At 46.8% G+C, this 24,280-nt stretch overlaps 1 protein-coding gene across 12 annotated transcripts in view; it reads right to left on the reverse strand.

Moving 5' to 3' along the window:
* Positions 1-4,476: 4,476 nt before the first annotated feature.
* ZC3H7B (zinc finger CCCH-type containing 7B) overlaps positions 4,477-24,280 on the reverse strand; it is a 47,879-nt gene continuing 28,075 nt past the window's right edge. For all 12 annotated transcript variants that reach the window (XM_053942287.1, XM_053942286.1, XM_053942290.1 and 9 more), the window contains 8 exons: positions 23,847-24,028; positions 20,173-20,258; positions 14,662-14,795; positions 12,995-13,100; positions 11,838-11,946; positions 10,026-10,159; positions 9,059-9,222; positions 4,477-8,303 (listed from right to left, as the gene is read on the reverse strand). In XM_053942287.1, coding sequence (XP_053798262.1) covers positions 8,111-8,303; positions 9,059-9,222; positions 10,026-10,159; positions 11,838-11,946; positions 12,995-13,100; positions 14,662-14,795; positions 20,173-20,258; positions 23,847-24,028 — 1,108 coding nt within the window. In that variant the 3' untranslated portion in view covers positions 4,477-8,110. The remainder of the gene's footprint in view (positions 8,304-9,058; positions 9,223-10,025; positions 10,160-11,837; positions 11,947-12,994; positions 13,101-14,661; positions 14,796-20,172; positions 20,259-23,846; positions 24,029-24,280) is intronic.

Consider the following 24,280-nt stretch of genomic DNA (forward strand, 5'->3'; position numbering starts at 1 on the left):
GAAACCTCTAGAAGATTTGCAAATTCTGCTGTTCTTGAAGCAAGACTATTTTCCTTTTTCTTCTCCATTTCTTTGAGTCACCCCAGACCATTTACACTGGCAGTGCAGCCATTACTTGGAAATTTCCGTACCTCCTCACATGAGATGTCTTCTGTTGCGCATCCCACAAATCAAGCCTACTCCTCAAAGTCTGTGTGGAGGCTCCAGGCCCACCCGCAGGGTTTGATTCTTTCACCAAACCCAGCTTGGTAAGTGGTTTCCTCTTTCTTTTATCCAAGCAAAACCTTTGCCAGAGGTCAATCACTGCTTCTTTACAGACATCTGTATAATTTTTTGTTCTTGTACTAGTTCCTAGGACAATTGTACATTCACCTTACAGCTTCCAGACTTAACTATTTATTTGTGTGGTACACTGGGCTTGGTAGGGAATTTTTCTCACCTTGGCAGAGGCCTGCAGGCAGAGTTTCACCATAGCCATTCTGAAAGGACACTTGCACCACATCCCAGAAACTTGTCTTCTTCTGAGCTGAGATGCTGCTAGTGCCAACAAACATCCATAGAGCTGCAGGGATACCCAGAACGGCAGCAGCAAGGAAGGCTGTGGCCACACCACAGGGGTGTCAGCATCCACAGCAGATTACTTTGAAGAAAAGGAGGTGAGAGAAGGAGTAATGAAGGCAGCATGGAAGGGTGTACAGCTGAGGGAAAAGTGGGACTAGGGTTCTGTATTGGCTAAAGACCCTGCCTGGTGCCTCTCAACATGGGCATGCAACCCTTTGGGTACTTTTGATGGTAGCAACATGTGACACAGACAACCAACTCCTGAGAGCTCCCTTCCTACCTCTGAAATGGCTTTCTTCCCCAGCAGGGTATGGCATGCATACATGTGCCTATGTATGTGTACAAATGTGCCTGCCTGTCTCCCTGTGTGGAGGAGCAGCACTGGGATCTCCCAACCAAGCAATGAACTTCAGTGGAAGGAAGTGCCTGCACCTCCTGCCTGAGGCAAAAGAATTTCTAAAAACGAATTCCCCAAAACGAGTGCCAAAAAGTTAATGAGCTTTGCTTCCCCACCACCCCCGCCAAGACATCTCCTCCTTCTTGGGGTGCTCACATGGCAGCTGGGCTCACCACAGCTCTGCTTCTCTGCACGTGGCCTTCCCTTGTGAGGTGCCATTTGCCAGAGAACTAGGTGCTAGGCAGGGAGAAAACATGAGAAAGGGCCTTGGGATCACCAGATGTTGTACTGTCCTGGGCAGGAAGGACACCTGCCTTTTTGCATTTCCCTGCTCTGAAATCACTCTAGCAGCTTGGACAGAGACAGCTTTGGGAGCTCTTGGAACAAGCCTTGGCAGGAGGCAGAGTCCAGGAGGTGCCAAGAGCAGCAACAAATCAAGGGGTTGAAATCAGGATGGTGAAATCCAAGGCCAGTGATGTTGGGCCATGGGAGATCATTGGGTGGGACAGCAAGAGATAGATTCCTGTGGGTGCTTCTCTCTCAAAACCAAGACTGTCTGTAAGGACCTGGGTTGTCTGTCAGCCATCTCTTCCTACTCACACCTGCTAAGGACAACATGGTCCCCAGCAAGAGGAGGGATCCTGCAGCATTGTAGCACAAGAGGTCTGAGCTTGAAAGAAAGATACAGGAGTCAGCTGAGCCTGGGGAAGGCATGTGGGCTGAAAGAAAACAAAAGGCCCCTAAAAAAGCTTTGACAGTTTGGCTGCCACTGATACCCCAAAACCAAGACATGAATGGTCTCAAACAGGAGAAGATCCAGGCTGCCTAGAGCTTCTTTTGAAACACTGCTGCTGTATTGAATCCGCACCACAGCTCCCAGGGGCAATGTCCAGCTGTGTTGCAGTTATTCTCAAGCAAATTTGCTGAGGAAAACTGAGGCCAACTCACTCCTATGGAAGCAGGACTTTCCCTCTCTGTCTCAGAGCTTTGCTGGGGTACAGATGGGGGCGCATGCCTTGGTATTCAATTAGCAAAACTATGCAGCTCTTCATCCTTCCCAACCATCTGCCTGGAGGGCTGCAGCACTATTGGAAGCCCACAGCTAAGGCAGACAAAGGAAATTCACTGAGAACAAAGGAAATATGCCAAAGAGCACCTCCAGAGCCGAGTGTTTTTCCAATTCAAAGCAAGCCAAATCTACCCTGGCATCTAGCTTTAGAGACCTCTGTCCCACCCCTGGGTAAATTTAATTTTTTTGAGGATTAATTCAGATAGTTATGAATGACGTTATTTACAGGGTCTCTGTTATGTTTGTGCCTCCTAAGGCTCTCTGGAATAAGTAGTAGTTTTCTGAGGCACTGCCATCCATAAGATAAACTGCAGATATGAGCATTCCTGAAAGGGGCAATCTTGGGAGCTGCCAGGGACAGGACTGTTGTGGTGGGAAATGAGTCAGCTGGAACTGTCATCCGGTCTGGTCCCTGCTCTTGTCTTTGCTACACCTGGAGCTGTTTTCAGGAAACACCACTCCTGTCCCAGTGACACCAGGACACATTGCTCTTGCCTGGAGGAGGAACCACAAAGTAACAAGAGGTGATACTCAATCTGGGAAGGGAGAGAAATTATGTGGAATGGACAGGTCCTGTCCTGTCCACTCCTATCCTGGGGAGAAAAGGGTGAGGCTGAATGAGACACGGTTCAGCTCCTGACCAGAGTCTACAGCTTTCCAGGAAGCCCCAATAGCTGTGTGTCCACAGGACCTCTGCCCAGAGCCATCCCATAGCACCCAACCAAGTCTGTTCAGTGCCTTCCTCCACCACGTATCAAACAGCTGTGTGCTTCAGCCTGCATGCCCCCAGCCTTTCCTCCTCTCCCCTCCAACTAGTCACTCCCATCCAGGCCTCTTTTACTATTTAGCTTGTTGATTTCTGCCCCATGTTTTTACCTCCAGCTGCCCTACATAGTTACATCCTCTGTGCCCAGCCAGTGACCAACACACCTCCCCAGCTCATGCATGTCAGAAACTTTCTGCTGCTTACTGTGCACAGGACACAACACGACATCTTCCTGGTTGCAATGGCAGTAGCAAACACAATGAAGAGGATGACAGCATTTGCATCATCTGCTGTCACTGCCCAGAAATATTTCTCTATAGTGTGGTAGGCAGACTCCATTACAGGACTGCTTAGGATTCTCATCTGCAGCAAACTCCCTCTGCCAGGCTGCTGTGTGATGGCATTAACCATCTTCAATATGAAGCCTTCCTCCTACCTTTCAGGGATTTCTACCCTGTTCCTCTCAATCTTCTATAGAACCTGGATCTTTCCTGGCTGACCTGGGTCTCCCTGCCTTGTCTTTGTATCTGCTGAAGTTCCTAGGAAGATCTGATACTGAAATCACCACTCCTTTCCTTCCTCTCCAAAATACAAGTTTATTTCATTGAAGAAACACCAGTTTACAGCTGAGGCTCAAACCCACAAGGAAAACAGGTGTTCTTCTCCTGATGCTTTGTCTGTCTCACAATTTGAAAATTTTGGTTTCAATTGTACTGGAAAAGCTACCCTCAGCTCTTGCCAGCATGGTCTCAACAATCTTTGGAATGTAAAACTAATGTCTCTCACATTGTATGTACTCAATTGATGCACCTGGGAAGTGCACACAGCTCCTCATTCCCCCTGCACTACAAGAATGTGTTCAGGCCTCTTCTTTGACCAGAAGGACATGAGTTCTTATGTCTGTATGAAGGCACATCAAGGAGATGTGTAACAAATCTTGTCTCTTCAGGCCTCACCAGGTACGACCTTCCGGTCACTACCAGTTTATACAGCAGTAACAGGGCATATCCATGGGACCCCCGTGTCTTCTCCACATCTCCAGTTTTGATTTTATCAAGAATCTAGATTAATCTGCATCATGATGTATTCAAAAAATAAAGAAGCTGGGTTTATTAATAAATGTTTTCACACTGACTTCTTCCCCCAATGCACTTTCCTCAGACAGCATCCTCTCTAGGAGGAAAGTAAGTGCACAGATGCTTCCCATGACCCAAGCTGTGTGAGTGGGGCTAAGGACATGTTCCCTAGCAGGGTGCACACAGCCAGGCAGAACTGGCCAACCCAGTTGAACAGAGCAGCCTACACAGAAGAATCTCTAGATGAAGGTGTTTACCCAATTACTGGAGGTTTCTAAACACAGGTTACCCGAACACCTGAAACTATGTGTTAATGCAGAGCACATGGATTCTTGGCACTAGAGGGAAAGAAAAACATCTTAAATACACCTAAAATTCACTAGAACTGTGTGTCTGATGAAGAACTGCATCAACTGTTAATATGCACATAGGCAATTTTCCACTCAGCAAGAACAGTAGCAGATTATACTTAAAGACGGGAGAAAGCCACAGTGGTCCAATGCTTGACGTGCTCCCTTTGCTTCCCTCCTCACAGCAGGGAAACCCAAAAGCAAGATAAAATTCTTTGCAGGCTGTTTGAAGAGCACAAACACACTCTGGATCAGGAGAGGGTTTAAAGTGCACACTTTTATTTTCTATTACAAAGGCTAAAAGAAGCAATTTTGGTTTTTCTTTCTTTATTTAAGAACAAAAACAAAAATTTTGTTAAAACATCTACATATTTATCCTGATACTAGACCTTATGAAAGATACTAAGTTCTTTTTTAATAGTAAAGCGTGGTATTCTTAAATTATATTAATATAAGACATATTAAAGGACTCAAAATCATTACTACCCAGTTCAGAACTGCAGCATCCCCTTGCTATCTTTTCCTTTCACTTGCTAAAACCCATCAATTTTTAACATACAGTTTCATACAAGCTAAGTAGGGTATTTTTTGTTGGTTGTTGGTTTGTTTTTTTTTTTTTTTTTTTTACTTCTCCCTGTAAAGGCCTGGTTAACTCCAATGCCAGTGTAACCTAAATCCCTGCCCCTACCAAAGAATTTGGGAAAAGATTTTCACTAAGTCCTTCAGCATTTAATAAGTTTCTGCTGTGTGTGAATGTCTGTGGTTATTTTACAGGATATGAGATTTTTTTCTAATGTTATAAAATTAAAACATTAACACTTCCTTTGTTAAGAACCCTCAAATTCGATTCTGTGCTGCAGAATATTCTTCTTCTTTCACACAAATAAAGAAGGGAGAGTTATCACAGGGTCTTGTGAACACATCACTAAAGCAGCCCCTACAACTTGTGGTTTATCTGCTGTAGAGCTGCGAGCACTGAGCATTTCTGCTGAGAGCACATTATGTGCTGAAGAAAACCCTCTTGGCTTGATAAAGCAAGCCTGGGAAACCGAGTGTGAAACTTCCTGCCTTTCACAATGTCCCTTTAAATAATATAAGCAAAGCCTTATGTTAAAACTTTACTCACTAGTTAGCAGTATAATACTCTCTCACTGAGATGGGACTGCAAGGACAATCCTAAAGGGTTTCAAAATGTGACCAGGGAAACCTGTCCCATCTCAAAGTTTATACCTATCTATATAAAACCCTCCCCTCTTTTGTTAGCTCCCTTTCCCTATCCCAAATAAAAGGCTTCATAATTAAACTGGAGATGCTGCGTTTCCTGGCCTGAGTCCTTTTCCTTTACCCTCATTTAAAAGATTCCTTTGATACCACACACATATAATATTATATAGAGCGATATATTTAATACCTGTGTATATATGCTTCATGGGAAGGGTCACATATATACACACTAAAACAAGTCTGGTGACGAAGTACTGCAACACCACAGACCAGGTTATCATATCAGGGAAAACAAAGAGACGCTTGATGCAACCCCCATGACCGTGGGCCTACATCACCTCACCTCACTCTCTCCCATCTCAGCCTCAGCCCAAACCTCTGAAGCCCCACTGAGCAGCTCAGCTCTCATTGCAGAGACAGGGAGAGGGGACAGTGACCCACTCTGTAACTTGTTTAGGTTACATGAGAAATCACGGTTCAGCGAACGCTACAGTCACACTAGAGATGCAGGTTTGTTTTAAAAATAAAAAACACATTCCAGTGTCCCCCAATCCAGATTTCTTTCCTTGACATTTCTGCCCAAGAAGAGCAGACCAAGATAACCCAGGAGTTGATGCCTGTCTCCTCCCATCTCTAAACTTGACCACTTGAGCACAAGGATGACCAGGAGAAGGTACCATAGCTACCACAAAGAACAAGGAGAAAATACAGCATCTGACCACTCAAAAACTGCCATGTCTGATATTGCTCATAGCAAACCAGAGACTACATCCATATTTTAAGGGAGAGGAAAAAAAGCACAGCAGAAAAGTGGTTAAACCCAGGAAAGAGGCTATGTCCCCATCCCCAGAGGTATTTAAAAATACATGTAGATGTGGCACTTTGGGACATTGTTTAGTCTGGGACTTGGCAGTGCCAGGTTAACAACTGGACTTGATCTTCAAGGTCTTTTTCAACTTAATGATTCTAAGGGCAGAAGTGCATTCTGTTTACTTAGAGCATGCCATGTCTCTGTAAAGATTCCAGCACTCTGCTCCATAACTGGACCCTAACTATCCCAGTGAAGCTGAAGCACCCTCCTGAAGGCTGGTTTACAAAGATGACAGCTGCTCCACACCGTCTCCACATCTCCTGATTTCCACATCCCATCTCTCCTGAAGCTCTGAACCCCAAGGACATGGGAGCAGAGAGGAATGGGAGGACAATTCCAAATTGCCTCAATGCCAAAACACCAAGAGGTTCACGGCCAGATTGTATTTACGATGGATACAGCCCTACCAGCCCCAAGAGCTCCGAGACTGCTGTCCCAGGAGAATCTCTATGAAAAAGACAACCCTGACAAAGGCTGGGAGGGAGGTGTGTTTGTGTTTGACTGGATGGTGCCATCCATGCATGCAAAACTGCAGAGCAGTGCTGGATTGCAGAAGGGAGAAGGAGAGGGACAAGGGACACATTTACTGCTTACAGGTGAGACTGCCAGAGAGGACAAGGCTGGCATGCAGAGCAGTACCGCTTCTCACTGCTGCTACTTAAAAAAGCAAAACTTCTGTCCCAGCATTCAGCATTAGTGGTTACCTCATCAAAGCACACATCAGGCAGCACAAGAGCAGGCCATGGCTGGGTCCTGCGGTAACACTCATTCTCCAGCACTGTGTCCCTGCTCTGGGTCACATCCTGGTTGCACTGTGCATCCGCAAGCTCCCTGCTCTGGCTCTGAGGAGGAGGGGGGCTGGATCTCTGGTACTGGTAAGCACTTCCAGCTGGAGTCCCATTAGCTTAACATTGCCCGTGCTGCGCAATGGTGTCCTTTTAAATGGGTCCCCACCCAGTTCTTCTGGCAGTGCAGGGAAAAATGCAGCTCTAAGTAACCAGAAACACATGCCATTTAGAGAGCAAGAAAGAGCACCATTACCTCCCTCCCTCCCTCTCTTCAGGACACACAGCAACAGAAACACAGGTTCCTTTTGGTGACCACCTCCCTCCTGAGTGATACTGCTGTGTGGACTTCAGTGACACACAGTATGTCACAGACTCCACTACACTTCCTAGATGGGTTCTGTTTTACTTGCACCAGTCACACCAGCCAAAAAAACCAAACCCAGACTATCTGCCCTGAAGACTTGCCACACACTGAAAAAGACATCTAATGAGAAGTCACCAACTTGCTTTCTCACCAACTTGCTTCAGTCAGCTGAAGTTTGAAGTCACCTACAACCCAGTTCCCGCTGCTGCAAGCAGTTTCATTACTGCTTTTACCTTGCACTCCTTATACCACGCAGCTGTCCCTCTCTCTCGGCTTTGTTCTCCAGACCTCTGCAGTCATACTCTGAATTGAAAGACTGAAGAATGATACAAGGAGAAATTCTCTGATTTGCAGCCCAATCCAGACTGAATTAATTCCTTTGAATGAAAGAGAGTGAAAACAAAAAGATGAAGTGGAAGGAGAATTTAGGGGAAAGAAGAGAGAAAAGATGGATCATAAACTCAGTGAGTGTGGCGTCGCTGGCCAACGAGAATCAAATTCACAAATTTGATAAATAAATCATTGTCTCATAATCTTAAAAGAAAAAATTCTCTTTGCGAGACACAGATCTCGCTCTCCCTGCTACTGCCACTTGGAAAACCCACCCCGTGTTTCTGCAGCTGACAGACTCCCCCCAGCTCATATTATACGTCATCCCGCAATAGGAAGTTGTATTTCCCGAAGTCGTCATCCCTGGGGCAGAGCAGCATGTCCTTGCGAGCTTTGGCCAGTTTCTGTTTCAGCACTTCCCTCCGGTCTAGCCACTCTGTCAGCTCGTCCTGCCCATGGGCATAGCGACACTCCTCTCCCTCAGGACAGGCCTTGTTCTTCTGGAACCTGCCAGCACAAGGAGCGCAGTCAGGAGGGCACCCTCAGTACAGGGACTTAAGCTCTTTGTCTGGGATACTTGATCAAGACCCACTGAAACATGCTGTGAACTCTCCTTTTTAAGGGTGAGCTGATTGTCCTACAAACCCATGTGCAGGTGGGAAAGACATCAAGGCTGGGGAAAAAACAGAGCAGCAGAACGAGAAGTGGCTACAAGGGGATTTAGTCAAGGGCACAAAAAAATGTGAGCTGGAATTGAACCAGCAGGGATGAGGAAAAAGCAATGCACAAGAGAGGAAATGCCAGGTAACCAGCATGAAAGACAAGAACCTTCTTGCTAATCCAAGTGGCATTTTTAACCATCACAAGCTTTCTGAAGGCACCTTAAGGTGCTGATTCAGAGGGCATGAGACATTCAAACCATTTAATAAGGCACCTGGGATTCCCCCAAGCACTGGGCCAAAGAGGCTGTTCAGCAGCCTGAGAGCATCCTGGCTATGAAGAGCACAGGTGCAGACAGGAAGCTCTCCTTTTCTAAAGACACATGCTCAGGAATATGTTTTTACCCCTCAGTATTATGGCTGAGCACCTCTGTGATCCAACAGCAGCCTAAGTGTCACCCAAAGCTGTCATCTCATCCCACTCCTCCTCCATGAAGAAGTCTCTGAGAACTCTGTGAGAGGATGAAGAGGGATGACAGAGGCCCTGGGCCTGTTACCCTGTCCCTGCAGCAGCAGCACAGGAGGGAGGTGAGACAATGGTACCTCTCGCAGAGCCGGAATTCGCCCATGGGGAAGCGGTAGCTCCAGCAGCTGGAGTCACTGTCTGAGGTGAAGACCTTCTCCTTGTGCTTCTCTGACTGGATGTGCTGCTGCCATTGCTTCTTGCTGTTGCTGTTTTTCCCACAGAGCCAGCAGTGGTAGCCCATCTAACCGGTGCAGAAAGGGAAAAGGGCCAGTCAGTGCAATAACATTCACATCCATTGGCCTTCCCTATTGCTGGCACTGCCTCTCCCCCTCTCCTTCCAGAGCATCCTGGAAGCTCCACTCAGTCTATGACTACCCACACTTCTCTGCCATATTGTCTTTAGGGAACTGTGCTGACACAAAAGGGGAACAGAGGAGATGCTCTGTCAGAGTTTTATCTATGGCTCAAACAGGCTTAGGGGACAGGGCAGCTCAATTCATTGACATGGTCCCCCTGCACCTGCTGATGGCCTCAGTGGGGTCTCACTGCAAGGTCGCCAGGTTCACAGGCAATGCAGGACCCTTCAGCAGCACAGACCCTTACATCAGTAAGGGCCATGGCATAAGGAAACACATCTGCCTCTAGTTTTCCAAGGCTTCTGTGCCAGCTCTTCTCCAAGCTTCTCCCTCTTCTGACAGGCCTGCAATGGTTTTGCCAGCTTGCCCAGGAACCCTGGAGAGAGGCTGAGCCCACGCAAAAGGGAACCTGAGGTAGACTCCTAATGACTTGGGGATTAACAGAAAAGCATTGTAGAACCTTGCTGACCCCAGGTCAATCTCTTCCCACTGCAGCTGTGCTGTCCTTTCTGTGCTGCTCCAAGCTGTCCATTTAACCTACGTTAATACAGGCTCTGTATTAACTATATTAACACTAGAGCAATGCAGTCCCTGCTAGCCACACCTGGAGCACAGGAGAGAGGCAGGTTGGCAGCATTGAGGAGGAGGAGGAGGAGAAGGAATGAAGGACAAGAGATCAGCTTATTACCATGATGTCCGCATAGTCAGTGGGCATCTGGATCTGTTTCTCCCCTTCTCGTGAGGTGAGCGGTGTTCCCTCTCCAGGCTTCCCAGGATTGTGTTTCTTTAGCCACATGTCATAGGTCTGCTGCATATCTAGTACTGCACAAAGGTGACACATGAAGCCACTCAACAACCTCCCCACCTGGTGCACAAACTACGAGAAAAGGACAAATGCTGAGGCAGCCCTTCCCTTTCCTTGCCTGTGCAGCAGCACCAGACTGAAGGCCTGTGCCCCATGTCACTTCCTCAGATAAGACCCCAGGGGAGAGGAGCCAAATTCACACTACACCACCTGGCATCAGGAGTGTCTTCTATCAGTCAAAGGGCAACTGTGACAAGAGCCACACAAACTTTTCAGAAAGGTGGCAAAGTGCTGCAAGATCTTGGAATTCACCACACAAGATGATTCTCCAAGAGGCCTGATTCTACTTGACCTCTTAGAAGACATCTCATCCAGCCAGGAAGCTAAGGCAGGTTTCAGATTCATCTCTTCCCTCTAAGCCCAAACTTCACCCTCAGCACTAGAGAGGGAGGAAAGCCCCTAAGCATGCTGGCCACAGGAAGCACTGCAAAGGGGAGGAAGACCTAATGATACTTTGCTCTAAGTTCAGAACCTGCCCAGAGAACTGTGGTCAATGTCTCTCATGGCTTTTGATTTAAAAACCACTCAACATACTTCTGGGAAGGGAAATTTGAAGTGGAAGCTTTAAGCAGACATCTGCATTTTCAAGATCAGCTCCTGAGAGAGGCTATGGAAACGTAAATGTTTGCAGATATTGATATAATGCTCTAAGTGTGATGCATTAGTGATTTACTGCTTGCTAAATGAGTAATTGAGGAACTTGAGGTAACTGGGGATAATGAATGCAAGTTCCCCCAAACTGAGACAACACTCTTGTTTGAAGATTCACCTTTGTGCTTGAGCAAACACACCCAGACTGGTCTGATGTGTTTTAAAGGTCCCAGCAATGAAATGCTTTAAACTGCAACAAGTAACAGTTTGGCTCAGCAGAGAGAAGGACCCTCCACAGAACCAAAAAAACTGAGGGCAGGCCTGAAATCCTTCAGGCTTTCTAGCAGTTCCAACAGAGGTAGGTGAGCACCTGGACAGCTCGCCCTTTTGCCCCAGCCTTCGGTTGATCTGAATAAACAAGGATTTCTGCCACAGAGCTGGCTGTCCAGGATATGGGCAACCCCCCAACTACTGCCCAAAAGGTAAGCCTGCAGAATTAAATACAGACAAGTTCCTCCACAAAGGCACCACCCAACGATTTTCTAATTCAGGATCTCAACTCCACCCCTTTGAATACAATGCCATGAGCAGGGAGGGCCACAGCCCAAGACCAAGGAATATGAGCAGAAATAGGTAAGACAGCCAAAGCAGATAGAAGACAGACAAGAAAGATACAGGAGCAGCTACAGGCCAGGACTGGTGCTTTGGCAGAGCTCCATACAGAGCCTGGGACATTACAGGAAACAGGAGGGACAGTACAGGCTGGATTCTAAAGTGATGCAGAAAGAGAGGGCAACAGTGAAGCAATGTAAGACATAAAACTATTGTGCACTAGTCCCACAGCAAGGGACTCAAGAAATACATGCACATTTAAGAAAACAGCAGCTGTAGACAGACCTGACCCATAATCCCACATAAACTCATGGCAGCAGCCTTGTCCAGCTTCATCTCTGTTGTCAAGAATATGTCTTAACAGATCCTCCAGATGCCCAAACGTCCTCTTCCCTCTCCCCAAACTCTTTGGCCCCCATTTCCCCCACTCACTTTTATTTTCCTTCATGAAGGTCCACATGTCTCTCTCCTCAGGGCTGTGGGCAAAGGAGCAGTTACCCACATACTGACATTTCCTGCCATTCTGTGCATGGATACACAACTGTTAAAAGATAGAGAGAAAAATTTAGCATCTGCACAATCAGTCCTTGCTAGAGGGAAAGTGGGTTTGATAACCAGCTGGGGCATTAAATTGCACAGGAGATACTGCAAACAGGACACTATATATCATTAACTCATGATTCTTTTCCTCAGTCTCCGGATGCCATAAACACACAGGCAGTTCAGCACCTGCTGCCATTTCCATAGGTAACTGGGTGCAGATACAGGGCAACAGCAGGGAGTATCCTGGATTGACCCAATAGTGGTTTTATGCTGATGAAGCTGCTGGTCCCCAAAAGTGACTCATTCTCCAGCCATCTCTGAGTGGGTGAAGAGTGGCCTTACAGATTGCTTAGACCACACTGGTGCACACACAGCTACCAGCAGCATCATTGCCAGAGAAAACGAGAAACTTTCTAAACATCATATTTACTGATCATCTCTTATCCCCCTGTTCTGGCACGAAAGGAGGATCTACCATAGGGTAGGGGGAAGGAGGTTTCTTCTTTCAGGGAAAAAAGAAAGGAGAGGGAGAGAGAAACTCTCTATCACGACATTTGGGGCTGGGGTTGGAATCTGGATATCTGTAATTTTCCTCACAGCACGTGGCTTTTTAGCTGAGTTCTTAGTTTTGCTTTCAAAACCCATTGTGAGCAAGTTTCACAATCTATAGTACACAGTCACAGCAAAGGCAGGGATAGGCTTCTCCTAAGCATCTTGCCTCTCACCTACATTGAGAAACCCTGACCTAAAGGGAGTCTTAAATTTCATTCCCAAACCCTGTGCCAGCCACAGATGCATTAACAGCTCTTGTTATGCATTAGCAGCAACACTGGAAACTCGCATTGTAGAGTGGTTTAAATGGGTGCTGCTCCTTCTTCTGCTCCATCTTTTTGCTGGATGTATTTTGTTGCCGTCAGTCTGTCCTTACCTCCCATCTCAGCCATCATGTGCTTGTCTCCCTGACAAGTCTTCAAGGGAGCAGCCCTCAAAACTGTGGTGGAAGGGAAAGGGATGGGGCACCTGGCCATGCTGAGCGTGGGGCTTACATCATATTGCTGAGGGAAGTTACGGATGGAAGGCAGTGGTCGGACTGACACCCACTTCTTCTTAGCTTTGGACATCACCAGCAGGACACGGCGTTCCTTCGTCCAGCTGAAGAGAGGATCAATCAAGAGAGACATAAGAAAGAGCAGAACAAATGTTCTTTACCTCAGAGACCCTCAAATACTGAAAGATGAGTAGATCTTCCTGTCCAGCTTGTCCCTGCACTAACTGGCTGTTCCTAGACATGCACATCTGTGATGGAGAAGCCACAAGAATGCTGTTTTAGGAGGACTTCTCCCTGTAAATATTACCTATTTACTGGGGTACCTCTTTTCATAAAGCACCCCAAATCTCACATGGCACCACCACGGATTATTAAACAGCTGCATTCCATCCTTTGACACAGCCAATTCTTGTGCAATCAGATCCATGAAGAACACTTGAGAATATTTTCTGCTTGAAAGGTGCAATAGAAACGCAAGTCATTACAAGCACTACCTTATGAACAGTGCCAGGAGGTATTTATTCTCCTGCAGCTCCAGCAAGGGATCACCAGGAGATACCCTGAGCAAAAACCCCAGCTCTATTCAGCAGCTGCACAAAGAGGCGTTGTTTTTCCCATCCCAGGAAGCAATCCTCACCCGCTTACTTCCTCCAGAAACTGCTGCTTCTGTCTCTTCTTCAACAGAAGTCTTACATTTACAAGAGGAAGCTGGACTATGCCTTTGTGGCCTATGTTATGGGAAGAAAAGTTCTATAAACCCTTCTATCCTATCCCTGTAGGCTGCCTGGGTGAGACAGGCCACAGTTTCCATGACCAAACGGTGACTTCCTAGCTGATATTTCTCTTCTAGGGGGCTTAAAAGACAGATGGGGACAAATTTTTTTAGTGGGGCCTGCAGTGTTGTGACAAGGGGTATTGTCTTGAAACTAAAAGAGGGTAGATTCAGACAAGATGTAAGGAAGGAATGTTTTATGATGAGGGTGTTGAAACACTGGCACAACCCAGAGAGGTGGTGGATGCCTCATCCCTGGAAACATTCAGGGTCAGGCTGAGCAACCTGATCTAGTTGAAGATGTGGCTGCTCATTGCAGGATGGCTGGATTACATGACCTTTAAAGGTCTCTCCCAATCCAAACTGTTCTAGGATTCAATGCTTCTATCACACCAAACATTCTCATGGGCCCCAAGGAGTCAAGAGGTGCAGACAGACATGACATGCATCACAGAGGAGCAACCAAAGCAATGAAAGAGCCAAGGGAAACTAATTTTAAAAGAAGCAGAGTATCTTGAATTATTGCTAATTGTGACCTGACAGACATCTGCAAATAGCTGAGTATAAACAAGTGCAGAGGACAGCTCTGTTAGTGCCCATGGTAAGAAGAAATGATAGGAACTGGGAGAAAAGGGAATTGTGGGAGCTGGACTGCCTGTGCCAGGAGTAACAGTCCGCACGATGCTGGCAGCAAATACACGCAGTAAAGAGAGAAGGAAGCTGGAAAGCAGCTGTCTGCAATGCCTCTGTTTGCTATAGTGACAAGCAGTGAGAAGCTGCTAGGAAACCTTACAGCCTCTTCCAAAGATGCCAAATGAAGCCCTGGAGAAGGTAGGATGAAAAATTCCTGCCCTTGAAGAGGGGTAGAGGAAAGAGAAGGTTGAATTGCTCACCAGTGGGGGGCTTTGGCACTACAGTATTTGAGGTCTTTATCTGGCTCCACCAGCTGCCCGTTCCTCCAGCACTGGCCACACACAAATTTCATCTGGAGGTCAAAGGTGCTTGACGTGGGATTCCGGGGAGAAGCCTAGGGAAAAGAATCACAGCCTCAGGCAAAGAGAGGCAAAATGCACCCCCCAAACCTACCACAAAGATGCTGGCAGCTCCCCGCACACCTGTGTGCCAGCGACAAGCCAGATTAAATCAGCTCTCCTTTGCCAGCGTTAGCTGTTGGCCCAATGAGATACCAGACGGGAGCAAAACCACCGCATGCTTCAGCATGATTTCAGCATGAGTTTTGACATGTGGCCAAAAGCACAGACAGCCTGGCAGCTTCCAGCACTGACCAGGCCTGGCTGTGAAACCCCTGCAGTGTACCTCCGTGTACAGACAAGCTCTGTGAGACTTGTCCCAGAGCTTAATCCCCACTTCCCTGCAGGGAGAGCAATCCATGTCCCACTCTGCCTGTGGAGTGTGCTTGGTCACACAGCTGAGAGAGCCCCCTTGGGAGGAAGCTGGACCATATCACAATGCAGGACACAAAACTCCTGCTTTTGGATGAAGAACCTTGTGTCACACCTTGATTTGACACAATGAAGTCAGAGCTGGGTCCACTTGTTGATATCCTTCCAAGCCTTCTCACAGTTCCTCTGTACTGCATTTCACAAGCAGTTAAATAATAGTCTCTGGACAGAGGTACAATGGACATATTTCATATCTTCTCAGCCATTGCACTTATTGCCCCCACCCTACCTGAGAAGGCTAGTTTGGGATTATGAATAACAGGTTGTGGAGAAGGAAAAAAAAAAAGGAGCCAATCTCATATCACTGCTGCCTCATGTTTTCTGAGCAAATCTCTGGAAAACTGTGCATTCTGCATCATCACTGGAAGAACATGAGGCTGGTATCTCCAGTTCATGTCCAAACCAATAAACAAACTGGACTGGATGCCAGTGGCCCTTGACACAGGAATATGTGAGAGTACAAGAGAACACCCTGGTCATTGAGCTGGCCATGAAGCACAAAGGTCACGTACCAGCAAAACAATTCTCTGACTGTCAGCCACATCAGCAGCCCATCCCACCTGCCATGCCTTGATTTTAACCCTGAGCATCTCACAATAACCAGACATGCAAGCCGTGTCCCTGAAGAGCAGGTTTCTGCCAGCAAATGATTAGCAGCAGCATGGAGCCTGGCTACATCCCTCAGTGAAGGGAAAACAGCAAGCACAGTCAGCACAGAATCAAAGCATTTCCCAGGAGATGCCACATCAGCTATCAATTACCACTCTACATCCTCCAGACATAGTCTTTTGGAGAACCAGAACTGACATGTAAAGGGTCCTCTGTCACTGTGAAAAGCTGACTGGGGAACTGACCTCACTTGTGCTGCATACATGAAGCCATCAGTTCTCTGATGTCCCAGCAAAAGGACCCTCCTAGAGAACGAGCATCTCTTTTGAAAGAGATAATCTCTTTTGAAAGAGGGTAATCTCTCATCTGGGAGAATGACCTTTCTGGTGACTCCCAGCACATGACTCGTTCATCACTTGCTGTCAGCTGTCACCTGTGCTGGTGACCATCAAGAACACATCAAAGTGAGATTTTCTGCCAGGCTGTGAGATGAGCACAGTTGAGATTTGGGCTACCATGAAAGACAATAAGGTAATCTCTCTCAGATATGTGGCCTTTGAACAGTAGCTTTAATCTCCACTTGGTCTTCAAAGGCAATTCCACTAGAGCTCACTACTGAGCCATCAAACCTATAGGCCTATGGTAACAAACTGGCACTGCTAGCATATTCCCTTGTATCAATCCCATGCTATCCTCCTGGTGACATATCTCTCAGCACAGCCAGGAAGCTTTGCTCAAACCTACTGACCCAGCAAAACTAAACACTGAGTGTCTCCAGAAGAGACAAGAGATCAGAGAGAAAGTAAGTATCTCTCAGGTAGTTCTGGTAATCTGGGCTGCTTTCTCCACAAATTCTTCACCAAAAGAAGCCCTGTGCATTTCTTCATCTGAGTCATGCAAACTGCTGGTCAATCCAGCGGGCAAGTATGCTCCCAGGGGATTAGGAGCCAAGCAGAAATTCAAAGCGGCTCCTGTTAATGCTACATGACTGTTTTTGTAAAGGCAAGACACACACCTGGCAGGCTGCTGATAACCAACAGTGTGGAAATTTTATCACATGAGGCTCTAGCAGACTAAGCCAGGCAAAAGTGCCGTGGGCCATGGCACCACCCCTTGCTATGAAGCCAGACAATACAGTGCTAGCTATGCACCATGGCAACCAAATAAATACAAGTCTCTGGCACGACCGCTCTCCACTTCAGGCTCTGCAGAAAACAACAGACCCTGCACGGCCATTCATGTCTCCCAGCTTCAGGAACTCCTCTTAGTGAAATGTTCTGTGGAGGAGCCACATACCACAGGGCACTATATGAGGAGCCCAGGTTACTCAGCCACCTAACTGAGTGAGCAGTACTTAGGTGCAAGTACTCCTTAATGGAGACATTTTTTTCCTCTCCATGCTTAAATTGATAATTTTGGGGTGAGCTTTCATGGGGGTTCTGGTGCTGGCTAGGGGAATAAAAACAAAACAGCTCTTGAAAACCAGAAAAAATGAGGGCTACAACCCCTCAGTTTGCTGGGATGTGATGAGAGAACACCCAGCTCCCTACAACAGCCCCTCCTGCTGACTGGCTCTTCAATCTGTGGCCACTGGGTTTACTCCTACAGCAGCTGCTGTGAGGCCAAGTCTGTGGGGTCAAGTGCAAGATTCCCATCAGGTGCTTGGCAAGAAGTGTATCTTCATTTTTCATTTCTTGCTAAGCCTCCTGACCTTCATTGTCACAGCTACTGGGCCCCTGCATGCTGCCTAGTTCTTTTTTCTACAACTGGACAGCCGTGGGTGCTGAGTCCAGCTGGCAGCTGTGACAAAACTGCAGCAAAATCCCCCAGAGCAACTTTGCTTCCCCTGACCAGAGGGCACTGGAGTGAGAGTGGATCACACGGGATGATGGGAAGGAGGGGTCTGTTTTTACAGCATTCCTGGGAAGTTGTCTTTGCCAAGCAGCCAACTTTGAAAGCTGGAAGGACGCTGAGAAAACTCTGAGTCACGTTAGCCTGCTTGGACAGGAGAAAACAATGGCAAAAGTAAACATCTCTCAACAGATAGCTAGTCCTGCCCACAGGGTCTTTGGCAGCAAGCCTGAATCTCATCCCAAAGCACAGCCCTCTGGCTGAGGACGTGCTGTTGCCAAAGCCATGGTGTGCTACTGCAAACACATGCATCTGACTGACTTGACTGCCTCCCTGCACAGTGCCAGTGCCCGTGCCAGGCTGCCAATCCTTAGAGATGGCTGGTGGTGCTGCTGGTAGGCACTTTTGCACTGTACCAACATGGCTGCTGCTTTGCCTTTGCACCCTGGAAGGGTTGTGGGTGCAGTCCAGCTCTGTGACAGGCATTTATGGGCCACAGCCAGACTTTGCCACAGGTCATTAGCCCTAGCACTGCCCACAGGGCCCAGAAACTGTAGCTCTCTACCCATTCCCTGATGTAGCAGGCTCTGGCATTTCCTTTCCTGATCCTCTGCCCCTTGCCAGCCCCAGCAGACAGAAATGGAACCCTCACTTAGCATCCAGATCCCATGTGCTTCAGATGACATGCTCTGACCATGCCTACTGTACAGCTTATTCTTCCAGCAGCAGCACCTCCACACAAAGGTGAATTTGAAGCTGCAACGCTTACAGGAAAACAGCTGTCCATTTATCTTTTTTTAATCCCCTCAGTACACACAGAGAATGGCAAGACAGAGCTTTCTTGATAATGCAGGTAAATTCACAGCAGGCAGGACAGAACCAATCTCTGGACTGTGTTCTTGGGGCAAGGCACATATGGAGCAAGGATTGCTGATATAAATCCAACTGCTGTCACAAACTGCTACAAATTCACATTTAGTTTCCTCCCATGTGGAGATGCAGGCCACTGCCTCTGTTCCCACACCAGAAAGAGATCACAGCCAGCTCTGGTCGCAGGGACCGTTCAGATCATCCACTTCTCATATAATACAGGACACAGAAAGTTGTCCTGCTCAGCTTCCTGAGAGGTTAGAACATATTCCTTAAGCAAGTCAGACACTTCTGGGAACTACAGACCTTGGTCATTCTGGACTGCTGCTTCCCATTCCTTTCCTCCAGCTGTTTCAGACCACAACAGCTGCACAGGTTTATTGCTGAGCATCCCCTTAAAGATGAATCCATCTCATGCAGCATAACCAGTACATATGTGGACACAGAGCCCACTGCAAGTATCAGTGCAGTCACCTGCATCTTTTCTGTTAGGCTAAGCTATGCCCATCAGACCTTCCCAGAGATGCTTCCCCAGCATCAGTGCCCTACAGCCTTCAGAACACTTCTGTTGGCACACAACCAAGACAAAAAAACATCACACGAGTGACTCAGATTCCTCTCCTATAAAAGACCTCCTCCACAGGGTGCTCACAGACTGCTCTGGCACCGGTCTCTGCAGAGGAACTCCTGGGTGACAGACCCCATACAAAGGTGAAACACTCTTGCTTGGACAGTAAGGTACAGGCCAAGGGATGGCAAGCTCAGGTTTGCCAAGGTTAAAGAAAGCTGTCAAATGGGAACAAAAAGGATTTACACCACATTCCCCACCATTGTCGTGTTCTAATGGCAAAAACTGCTTTAGTTCAACTGCAGGACTGGGCTGGGAATTGTCCTCACTGGGTGGGCTCTGCTCCTACAGTACAGAAATCCCCTCTGGGATAAAAAAAAAAGGATAAGACAGCACTGCCCATAGCCAACAAGACAGAGGAAAGTAAACAAAGAAAAGCCCTTTGCTTCTAACTCCTCTCACACTACCCTGGTATGCTCTTGGCAGTGCTGGAGGGTGCAGCCATCCACACTGAGAGACTGGTGGCAAAAAAAGGGCAAAGCTCCCAGCCTCCTCCTGGTAAAGCACCACTAAGGTCTCTGTCAGCCTCAACAGCACCTGGGCTGCCAGTTCCACCCACTCCTACATTCAGATCAGTTGTATATGTCATGAGTCATTCCTCACAAGTCCTTCAAACTGCTCTATTGCCCTTTGGCCCTAAAAGGCAGCAGGACACATTTGGTCCCTACTCTGTGACCACTGCCCAAAAATCTCCCAGTTTCACCAGCAAGCTCTCACACAAAACAACATTCTCGTGTGTGTTGCCCTCAGTGACCTGGAGGCTTCACCCTAGCAGGGAACAGAGCAGATAATAACACTGCAAAACAAGGCACAAAGCTTAAAAGCAGCACTGCAACCAGGAAAGTTCTCAGCTCTCCTCCACCTCAATGGCCAACCTGGTCTGCCTGGGACCTGTCAGGCACAATAGTGGGAGGAAAAGACAGAAAGGGCCGGAACCATTGGGAGCAAAATCTGTCTCCAAGCCCTAGACAGACCTTACTTACCACGCTGTTGGCTGGTTTGCTGGCATGTGCCTCCACCTGCTGCCAGTACTTCTTGGACTCCTGCACAATATCTTCATGGGTCATTCCTGGGAACAAAAAGGAGACAGAACTGAGCTACACTCCTTTGGCCAAGAGAAGAGAAGGGGGGGTTGCAGGACTTTTTAGTTTAGGCTTAGTAACCCATGAGTAGCTGACAGCTCTCAACAGTCCCCAAGGTAATGTCTGGTCAGAGTTGTGACAGAACCCACCACAGAATATGTCTAATCCCTTGCTAAGGAAGCTCTTCTCTACACAAGCCAAACAAAAGCAGAAGAGTTCGGTCTCCTGAGCTTATTCAGACTTGGCTTTCTACTCAAGCAGTCTGCAAAGGACCCAGACACTGCTTCCAAGCCAGTATTTCTTCACAAGGGTCAAGAGGTTGACAAAGGCTGTCCCTGACCCCCATATCAGCAGATTCTACCAAGGTCTTAAAGGCAATGCTTTGTTACTATTGATCTACTGTATATGGAGTTTTTGCTTCTAGCTTGGAAGACCACAGATACCCATGAAGACATCTAGCATCTCCCAAGACCCCAGAAGTCTCACCTATTACCTGCTGGGATTAATTAGCCTGTTACACCATCAAGTTGAGAGAGCTCTCCATAGGCAAAGAGGAAAGTTGAAATTCAACACAAATAGACACCAAGCACAATCAAGGCAGCAAGGAAAGACCAGCAGTGCAAAATGAACCAAGGAACATCTGCTAGTAAATAACCAGCAAGGGAAGATCTGCAAGGTCTCAGATATCAGAAATACAACATCAGACAACAAGAAAAAGGATTGGTCAGACCTTATCTAAGGAATTAGCTCCTGGCCAGCTCAAGTGGTGAGGGAACAGCCTCTGTTATCACCAGTCAGCTAGATGGGCATTCAAGTTATTAAGTGCTCTAAAGACCCAAGACAGCTGCCAAAACAAACTGAAGCAAATATCTTGCACAGGCAGCTGATTGCAAGGGGGTGCTGAGGATGGCCTTGATGCAGCATCCCCAGGACACAGACATCTGCAAATTTGATTGCTTTGCTGATGCCTACAGCTTTTATTAATGAAGTGAGGTGTTCCCCAGGAGTATTACATAAATGCAATCATTGATCTGGGAGACAGCGCATTCCAGAACTTCAGGGCCACCAAACAAAGTTTTCATCTCAGCTTAGGCTGTGTGTAGCTTGGGTAAGTCACAGCATTCCTGACCTCAGTTTTCCTGTCTATGATTTTGGCTGTTCGTGTCCCCATCGGGCCCCTCTACTGCCATTTGCACAGGGTTTGAACAGGATGAAAAGCACTCAGAAAACTTCACCATTCTTTAAGAACATTTGCTCAGGTCTTTAAAATGGCAGTTACTGCATAACTGGTATTGCTCACAGATCAGAGCTGTTGGTGAATATTCTACCTCTTAACCCTTAATCCCAGAAGAAATGGTGTAGTTAGAAAAACTGTAACTCCCTCTTCCATGTCCAAGTATTCCAGGGTCAGACACAATGATAATTTGTATTTTGGGGACAAAACCTCTAAATCTGGGTAAACCACAACAAAAAATTAACATGCTGCACTGGACCTGGAAGGAAAAGGGCTGAAGCAGCTCCCACCATTCTGCACACCTGTGATCGTTGGGGTGCAGAACCAAAGGGAGAAGCATATTCAGGTCTTGTCAGAAGACTGAATTTCAAACGTAGTTCTTGTGACTGCCTTCTTCCAGTTGTAGAATTCAAACTATGTCAACAATACAGTCTAGAAGTGTGGTAGCTGGGAATGAAAAACCCTCACAAATGTGAAAGGATGGTTTCCAATCTACCAGCTTTTCAAAGCATGAACTCTCACAAAGAAATGAGCTGGGAACCAAAAGGCCCACGTGTTGATTACTTATAATATTTCGGCATCTTTTGCAACATCATTAGTGAAGACAAAGAGTCTGTTATTACCACTGGTGGAAGAAGATAGCAAGAGATGCCTATGAAAAGCCACAGTGAACGAGAAAACAGTCCTGCCCATCCAATTTTCAGATCTTGGGAACCTTTACTCCACTAATACAATCCTTTATCCCCATTAACAAAGCCAAAAGCTCTGTAAATGCTCAAATGGCTGTGAAGTGTTTCAAATGTAAGTTGCCCTCTTCCTATTCTTGCTGAGCAAATAGTGTCCAAATGAAACTTCCGGTTCCAAAGCTAAAGCATTCCCAGAGAATGGCAACAACTACCTTTAATCTTGGCTTTCATAATGAATGCTACACTTGAGAAAGGCAAACTAACAAGGAAAGCAGGCTCATATATACAGCCCTGCAGAAAAAAATCTCACAAGATAATATCTCTCCTATTATTGGAAAAGGTGGACCATTAAGCACAAGGCTTAATGATCAACTCTGCAGCTTAACTCATGGCTTGTTTCATCTCCTCAACTTTCCCTTTGAAATACTTTCTTCAAATAAAGAAGGAAAGAAAAGAAAAATCAGTTTATTTCTTCTGCAGGATGAAGAGGAAAGAACACAGAGGGAAGGAAGAAGGGAGCAAAGAAACTTTTCAAATAACAAAACCTGACCAAAACAACTGAAATAAACCAACCATGGGATGGGGATAAAAGCAAGGTACTTGAATATTAGAGTGCCCAGAATACAATAAGCAGTATCACAAGCATGTAGGGCAGCAATGGCGGTCCATGACTCACAGGCAATGGGCTATCTAAGAAACTCCAGAGCTGTAATTTTTTGATTTCCTGAGGCCACAAGTAAATGAGGGCAAACAGAAAGATTAAAGATGGCATTTGTCACCGTGTGCTACTTGTTAATCACTGTCCCTCATGAGCTACTTGTTAATCACTGTCCCTCATGAGCTGAAGCCAAGGTCAAGGACTGCACTGAACATCAATTATGACATCAAAGAATGGTGAGAAACATCCATAATGTGTTTCCTCTCTGAAGTACTCCCATTACCAGGCTGGGTGTTGCACTAAATGAGACCCTGTGGTGAAAAAACATGTAAGGTAGCACTGTGGGTGGACTAATATCTACAGAGCCAACAGGACATCAGCCAGAGAAAACCTCCAATGTATCAGACAGAGACAAAAGAGACAGGACTGAAAGTGCCAGATGTGGCAGTGTCACTACACGATTTCTCTGAGTATAATCTCTGTAAAACCCTCTCCTGAAGTACGTCATCAAAGGGTTTTTGGGAAACACCAAGTATCTTGCAATTTCCTGCTGTTGATGAATTTGTTTTGACAAACTGCAGATCCACAGCCTTCTTTATATAACCAACTGCTTTGTCACCTGTGCTGCCATTCTCACTGCAAAACATGTTCACTGAGGGGTCCAACTGCTATTTGCAGAAGATCTAAGCACCAAACACCTCTGGGGATTCAGCACTAGCTACCTAATTATCATTTTAATTTATTCAGCTGGTCCCAAGGGAAAGGCTTTCTAGTCTGCAAATTATAATAGCCCTGTTCCTGTAAATGGACAAGGGCCAAATCACCTCACAGAACACCTTGATCCTCTCTTCTGTGTCCCTGAGGAGGCAGAGTAAGTAATATGCAGGAGCAAGTGACACCTTCTAAGTAGTCCCAAATCACCTTCTTCTCTGAACTGGCCCTGGGTACACACTGGAAGAAACTCAGGTGTACACAACACCAGGCAAGTCACACTCACCTGAATATTGCTGCAGCAGCCAGACCTTGAGCTCAATGAAACTGTGAGCAAAGTGGCAGCTGTCCTCACGCAGGCAGCCGTAACGCACCTCATGTCGGCACACGTCAAACTGGAAGTGCTCCTGGAACTGACGGATCTTGGAATATTTCAGGGAGGTGGAACGCACAATGTGGACCAGACACCTGCAGAAAAATGCAAAGCACCAGAGGATCAAACCCTTCCCACCTCCTCCTTACATATGACATCCAGACATTTGACTGGGCAGGCAAAAGACACAAGAAAATTGACACCAGGAGAGACAGATTCCCTCTAGGAAAAGCAAACTCCTGCCCTCCCACCCTAGCAAGCCTGGGTAGTTATTCTCACCCTGAGCACATGGGTGATGCTCTGCCTAAGTTCAGAGATCAGACAAGTTTCAAAATACGCAGCAAAGA

This window comes from Vidua chalybeata, chromosome 5 (genome assembly GCF_026979565.1).
Source record: "Vidua chalybeata isolate OUT-0048 chromosome 5, bVidCha1 merged haplotype, whole genome shotgun sequence".
In the NCBI taxonomy this organism is placed as follows: Eukaryota; Metazoa; Chordata; class Aves; order Passeriformes; family Viduidae; genus Vidua; species Vidua chalybeata.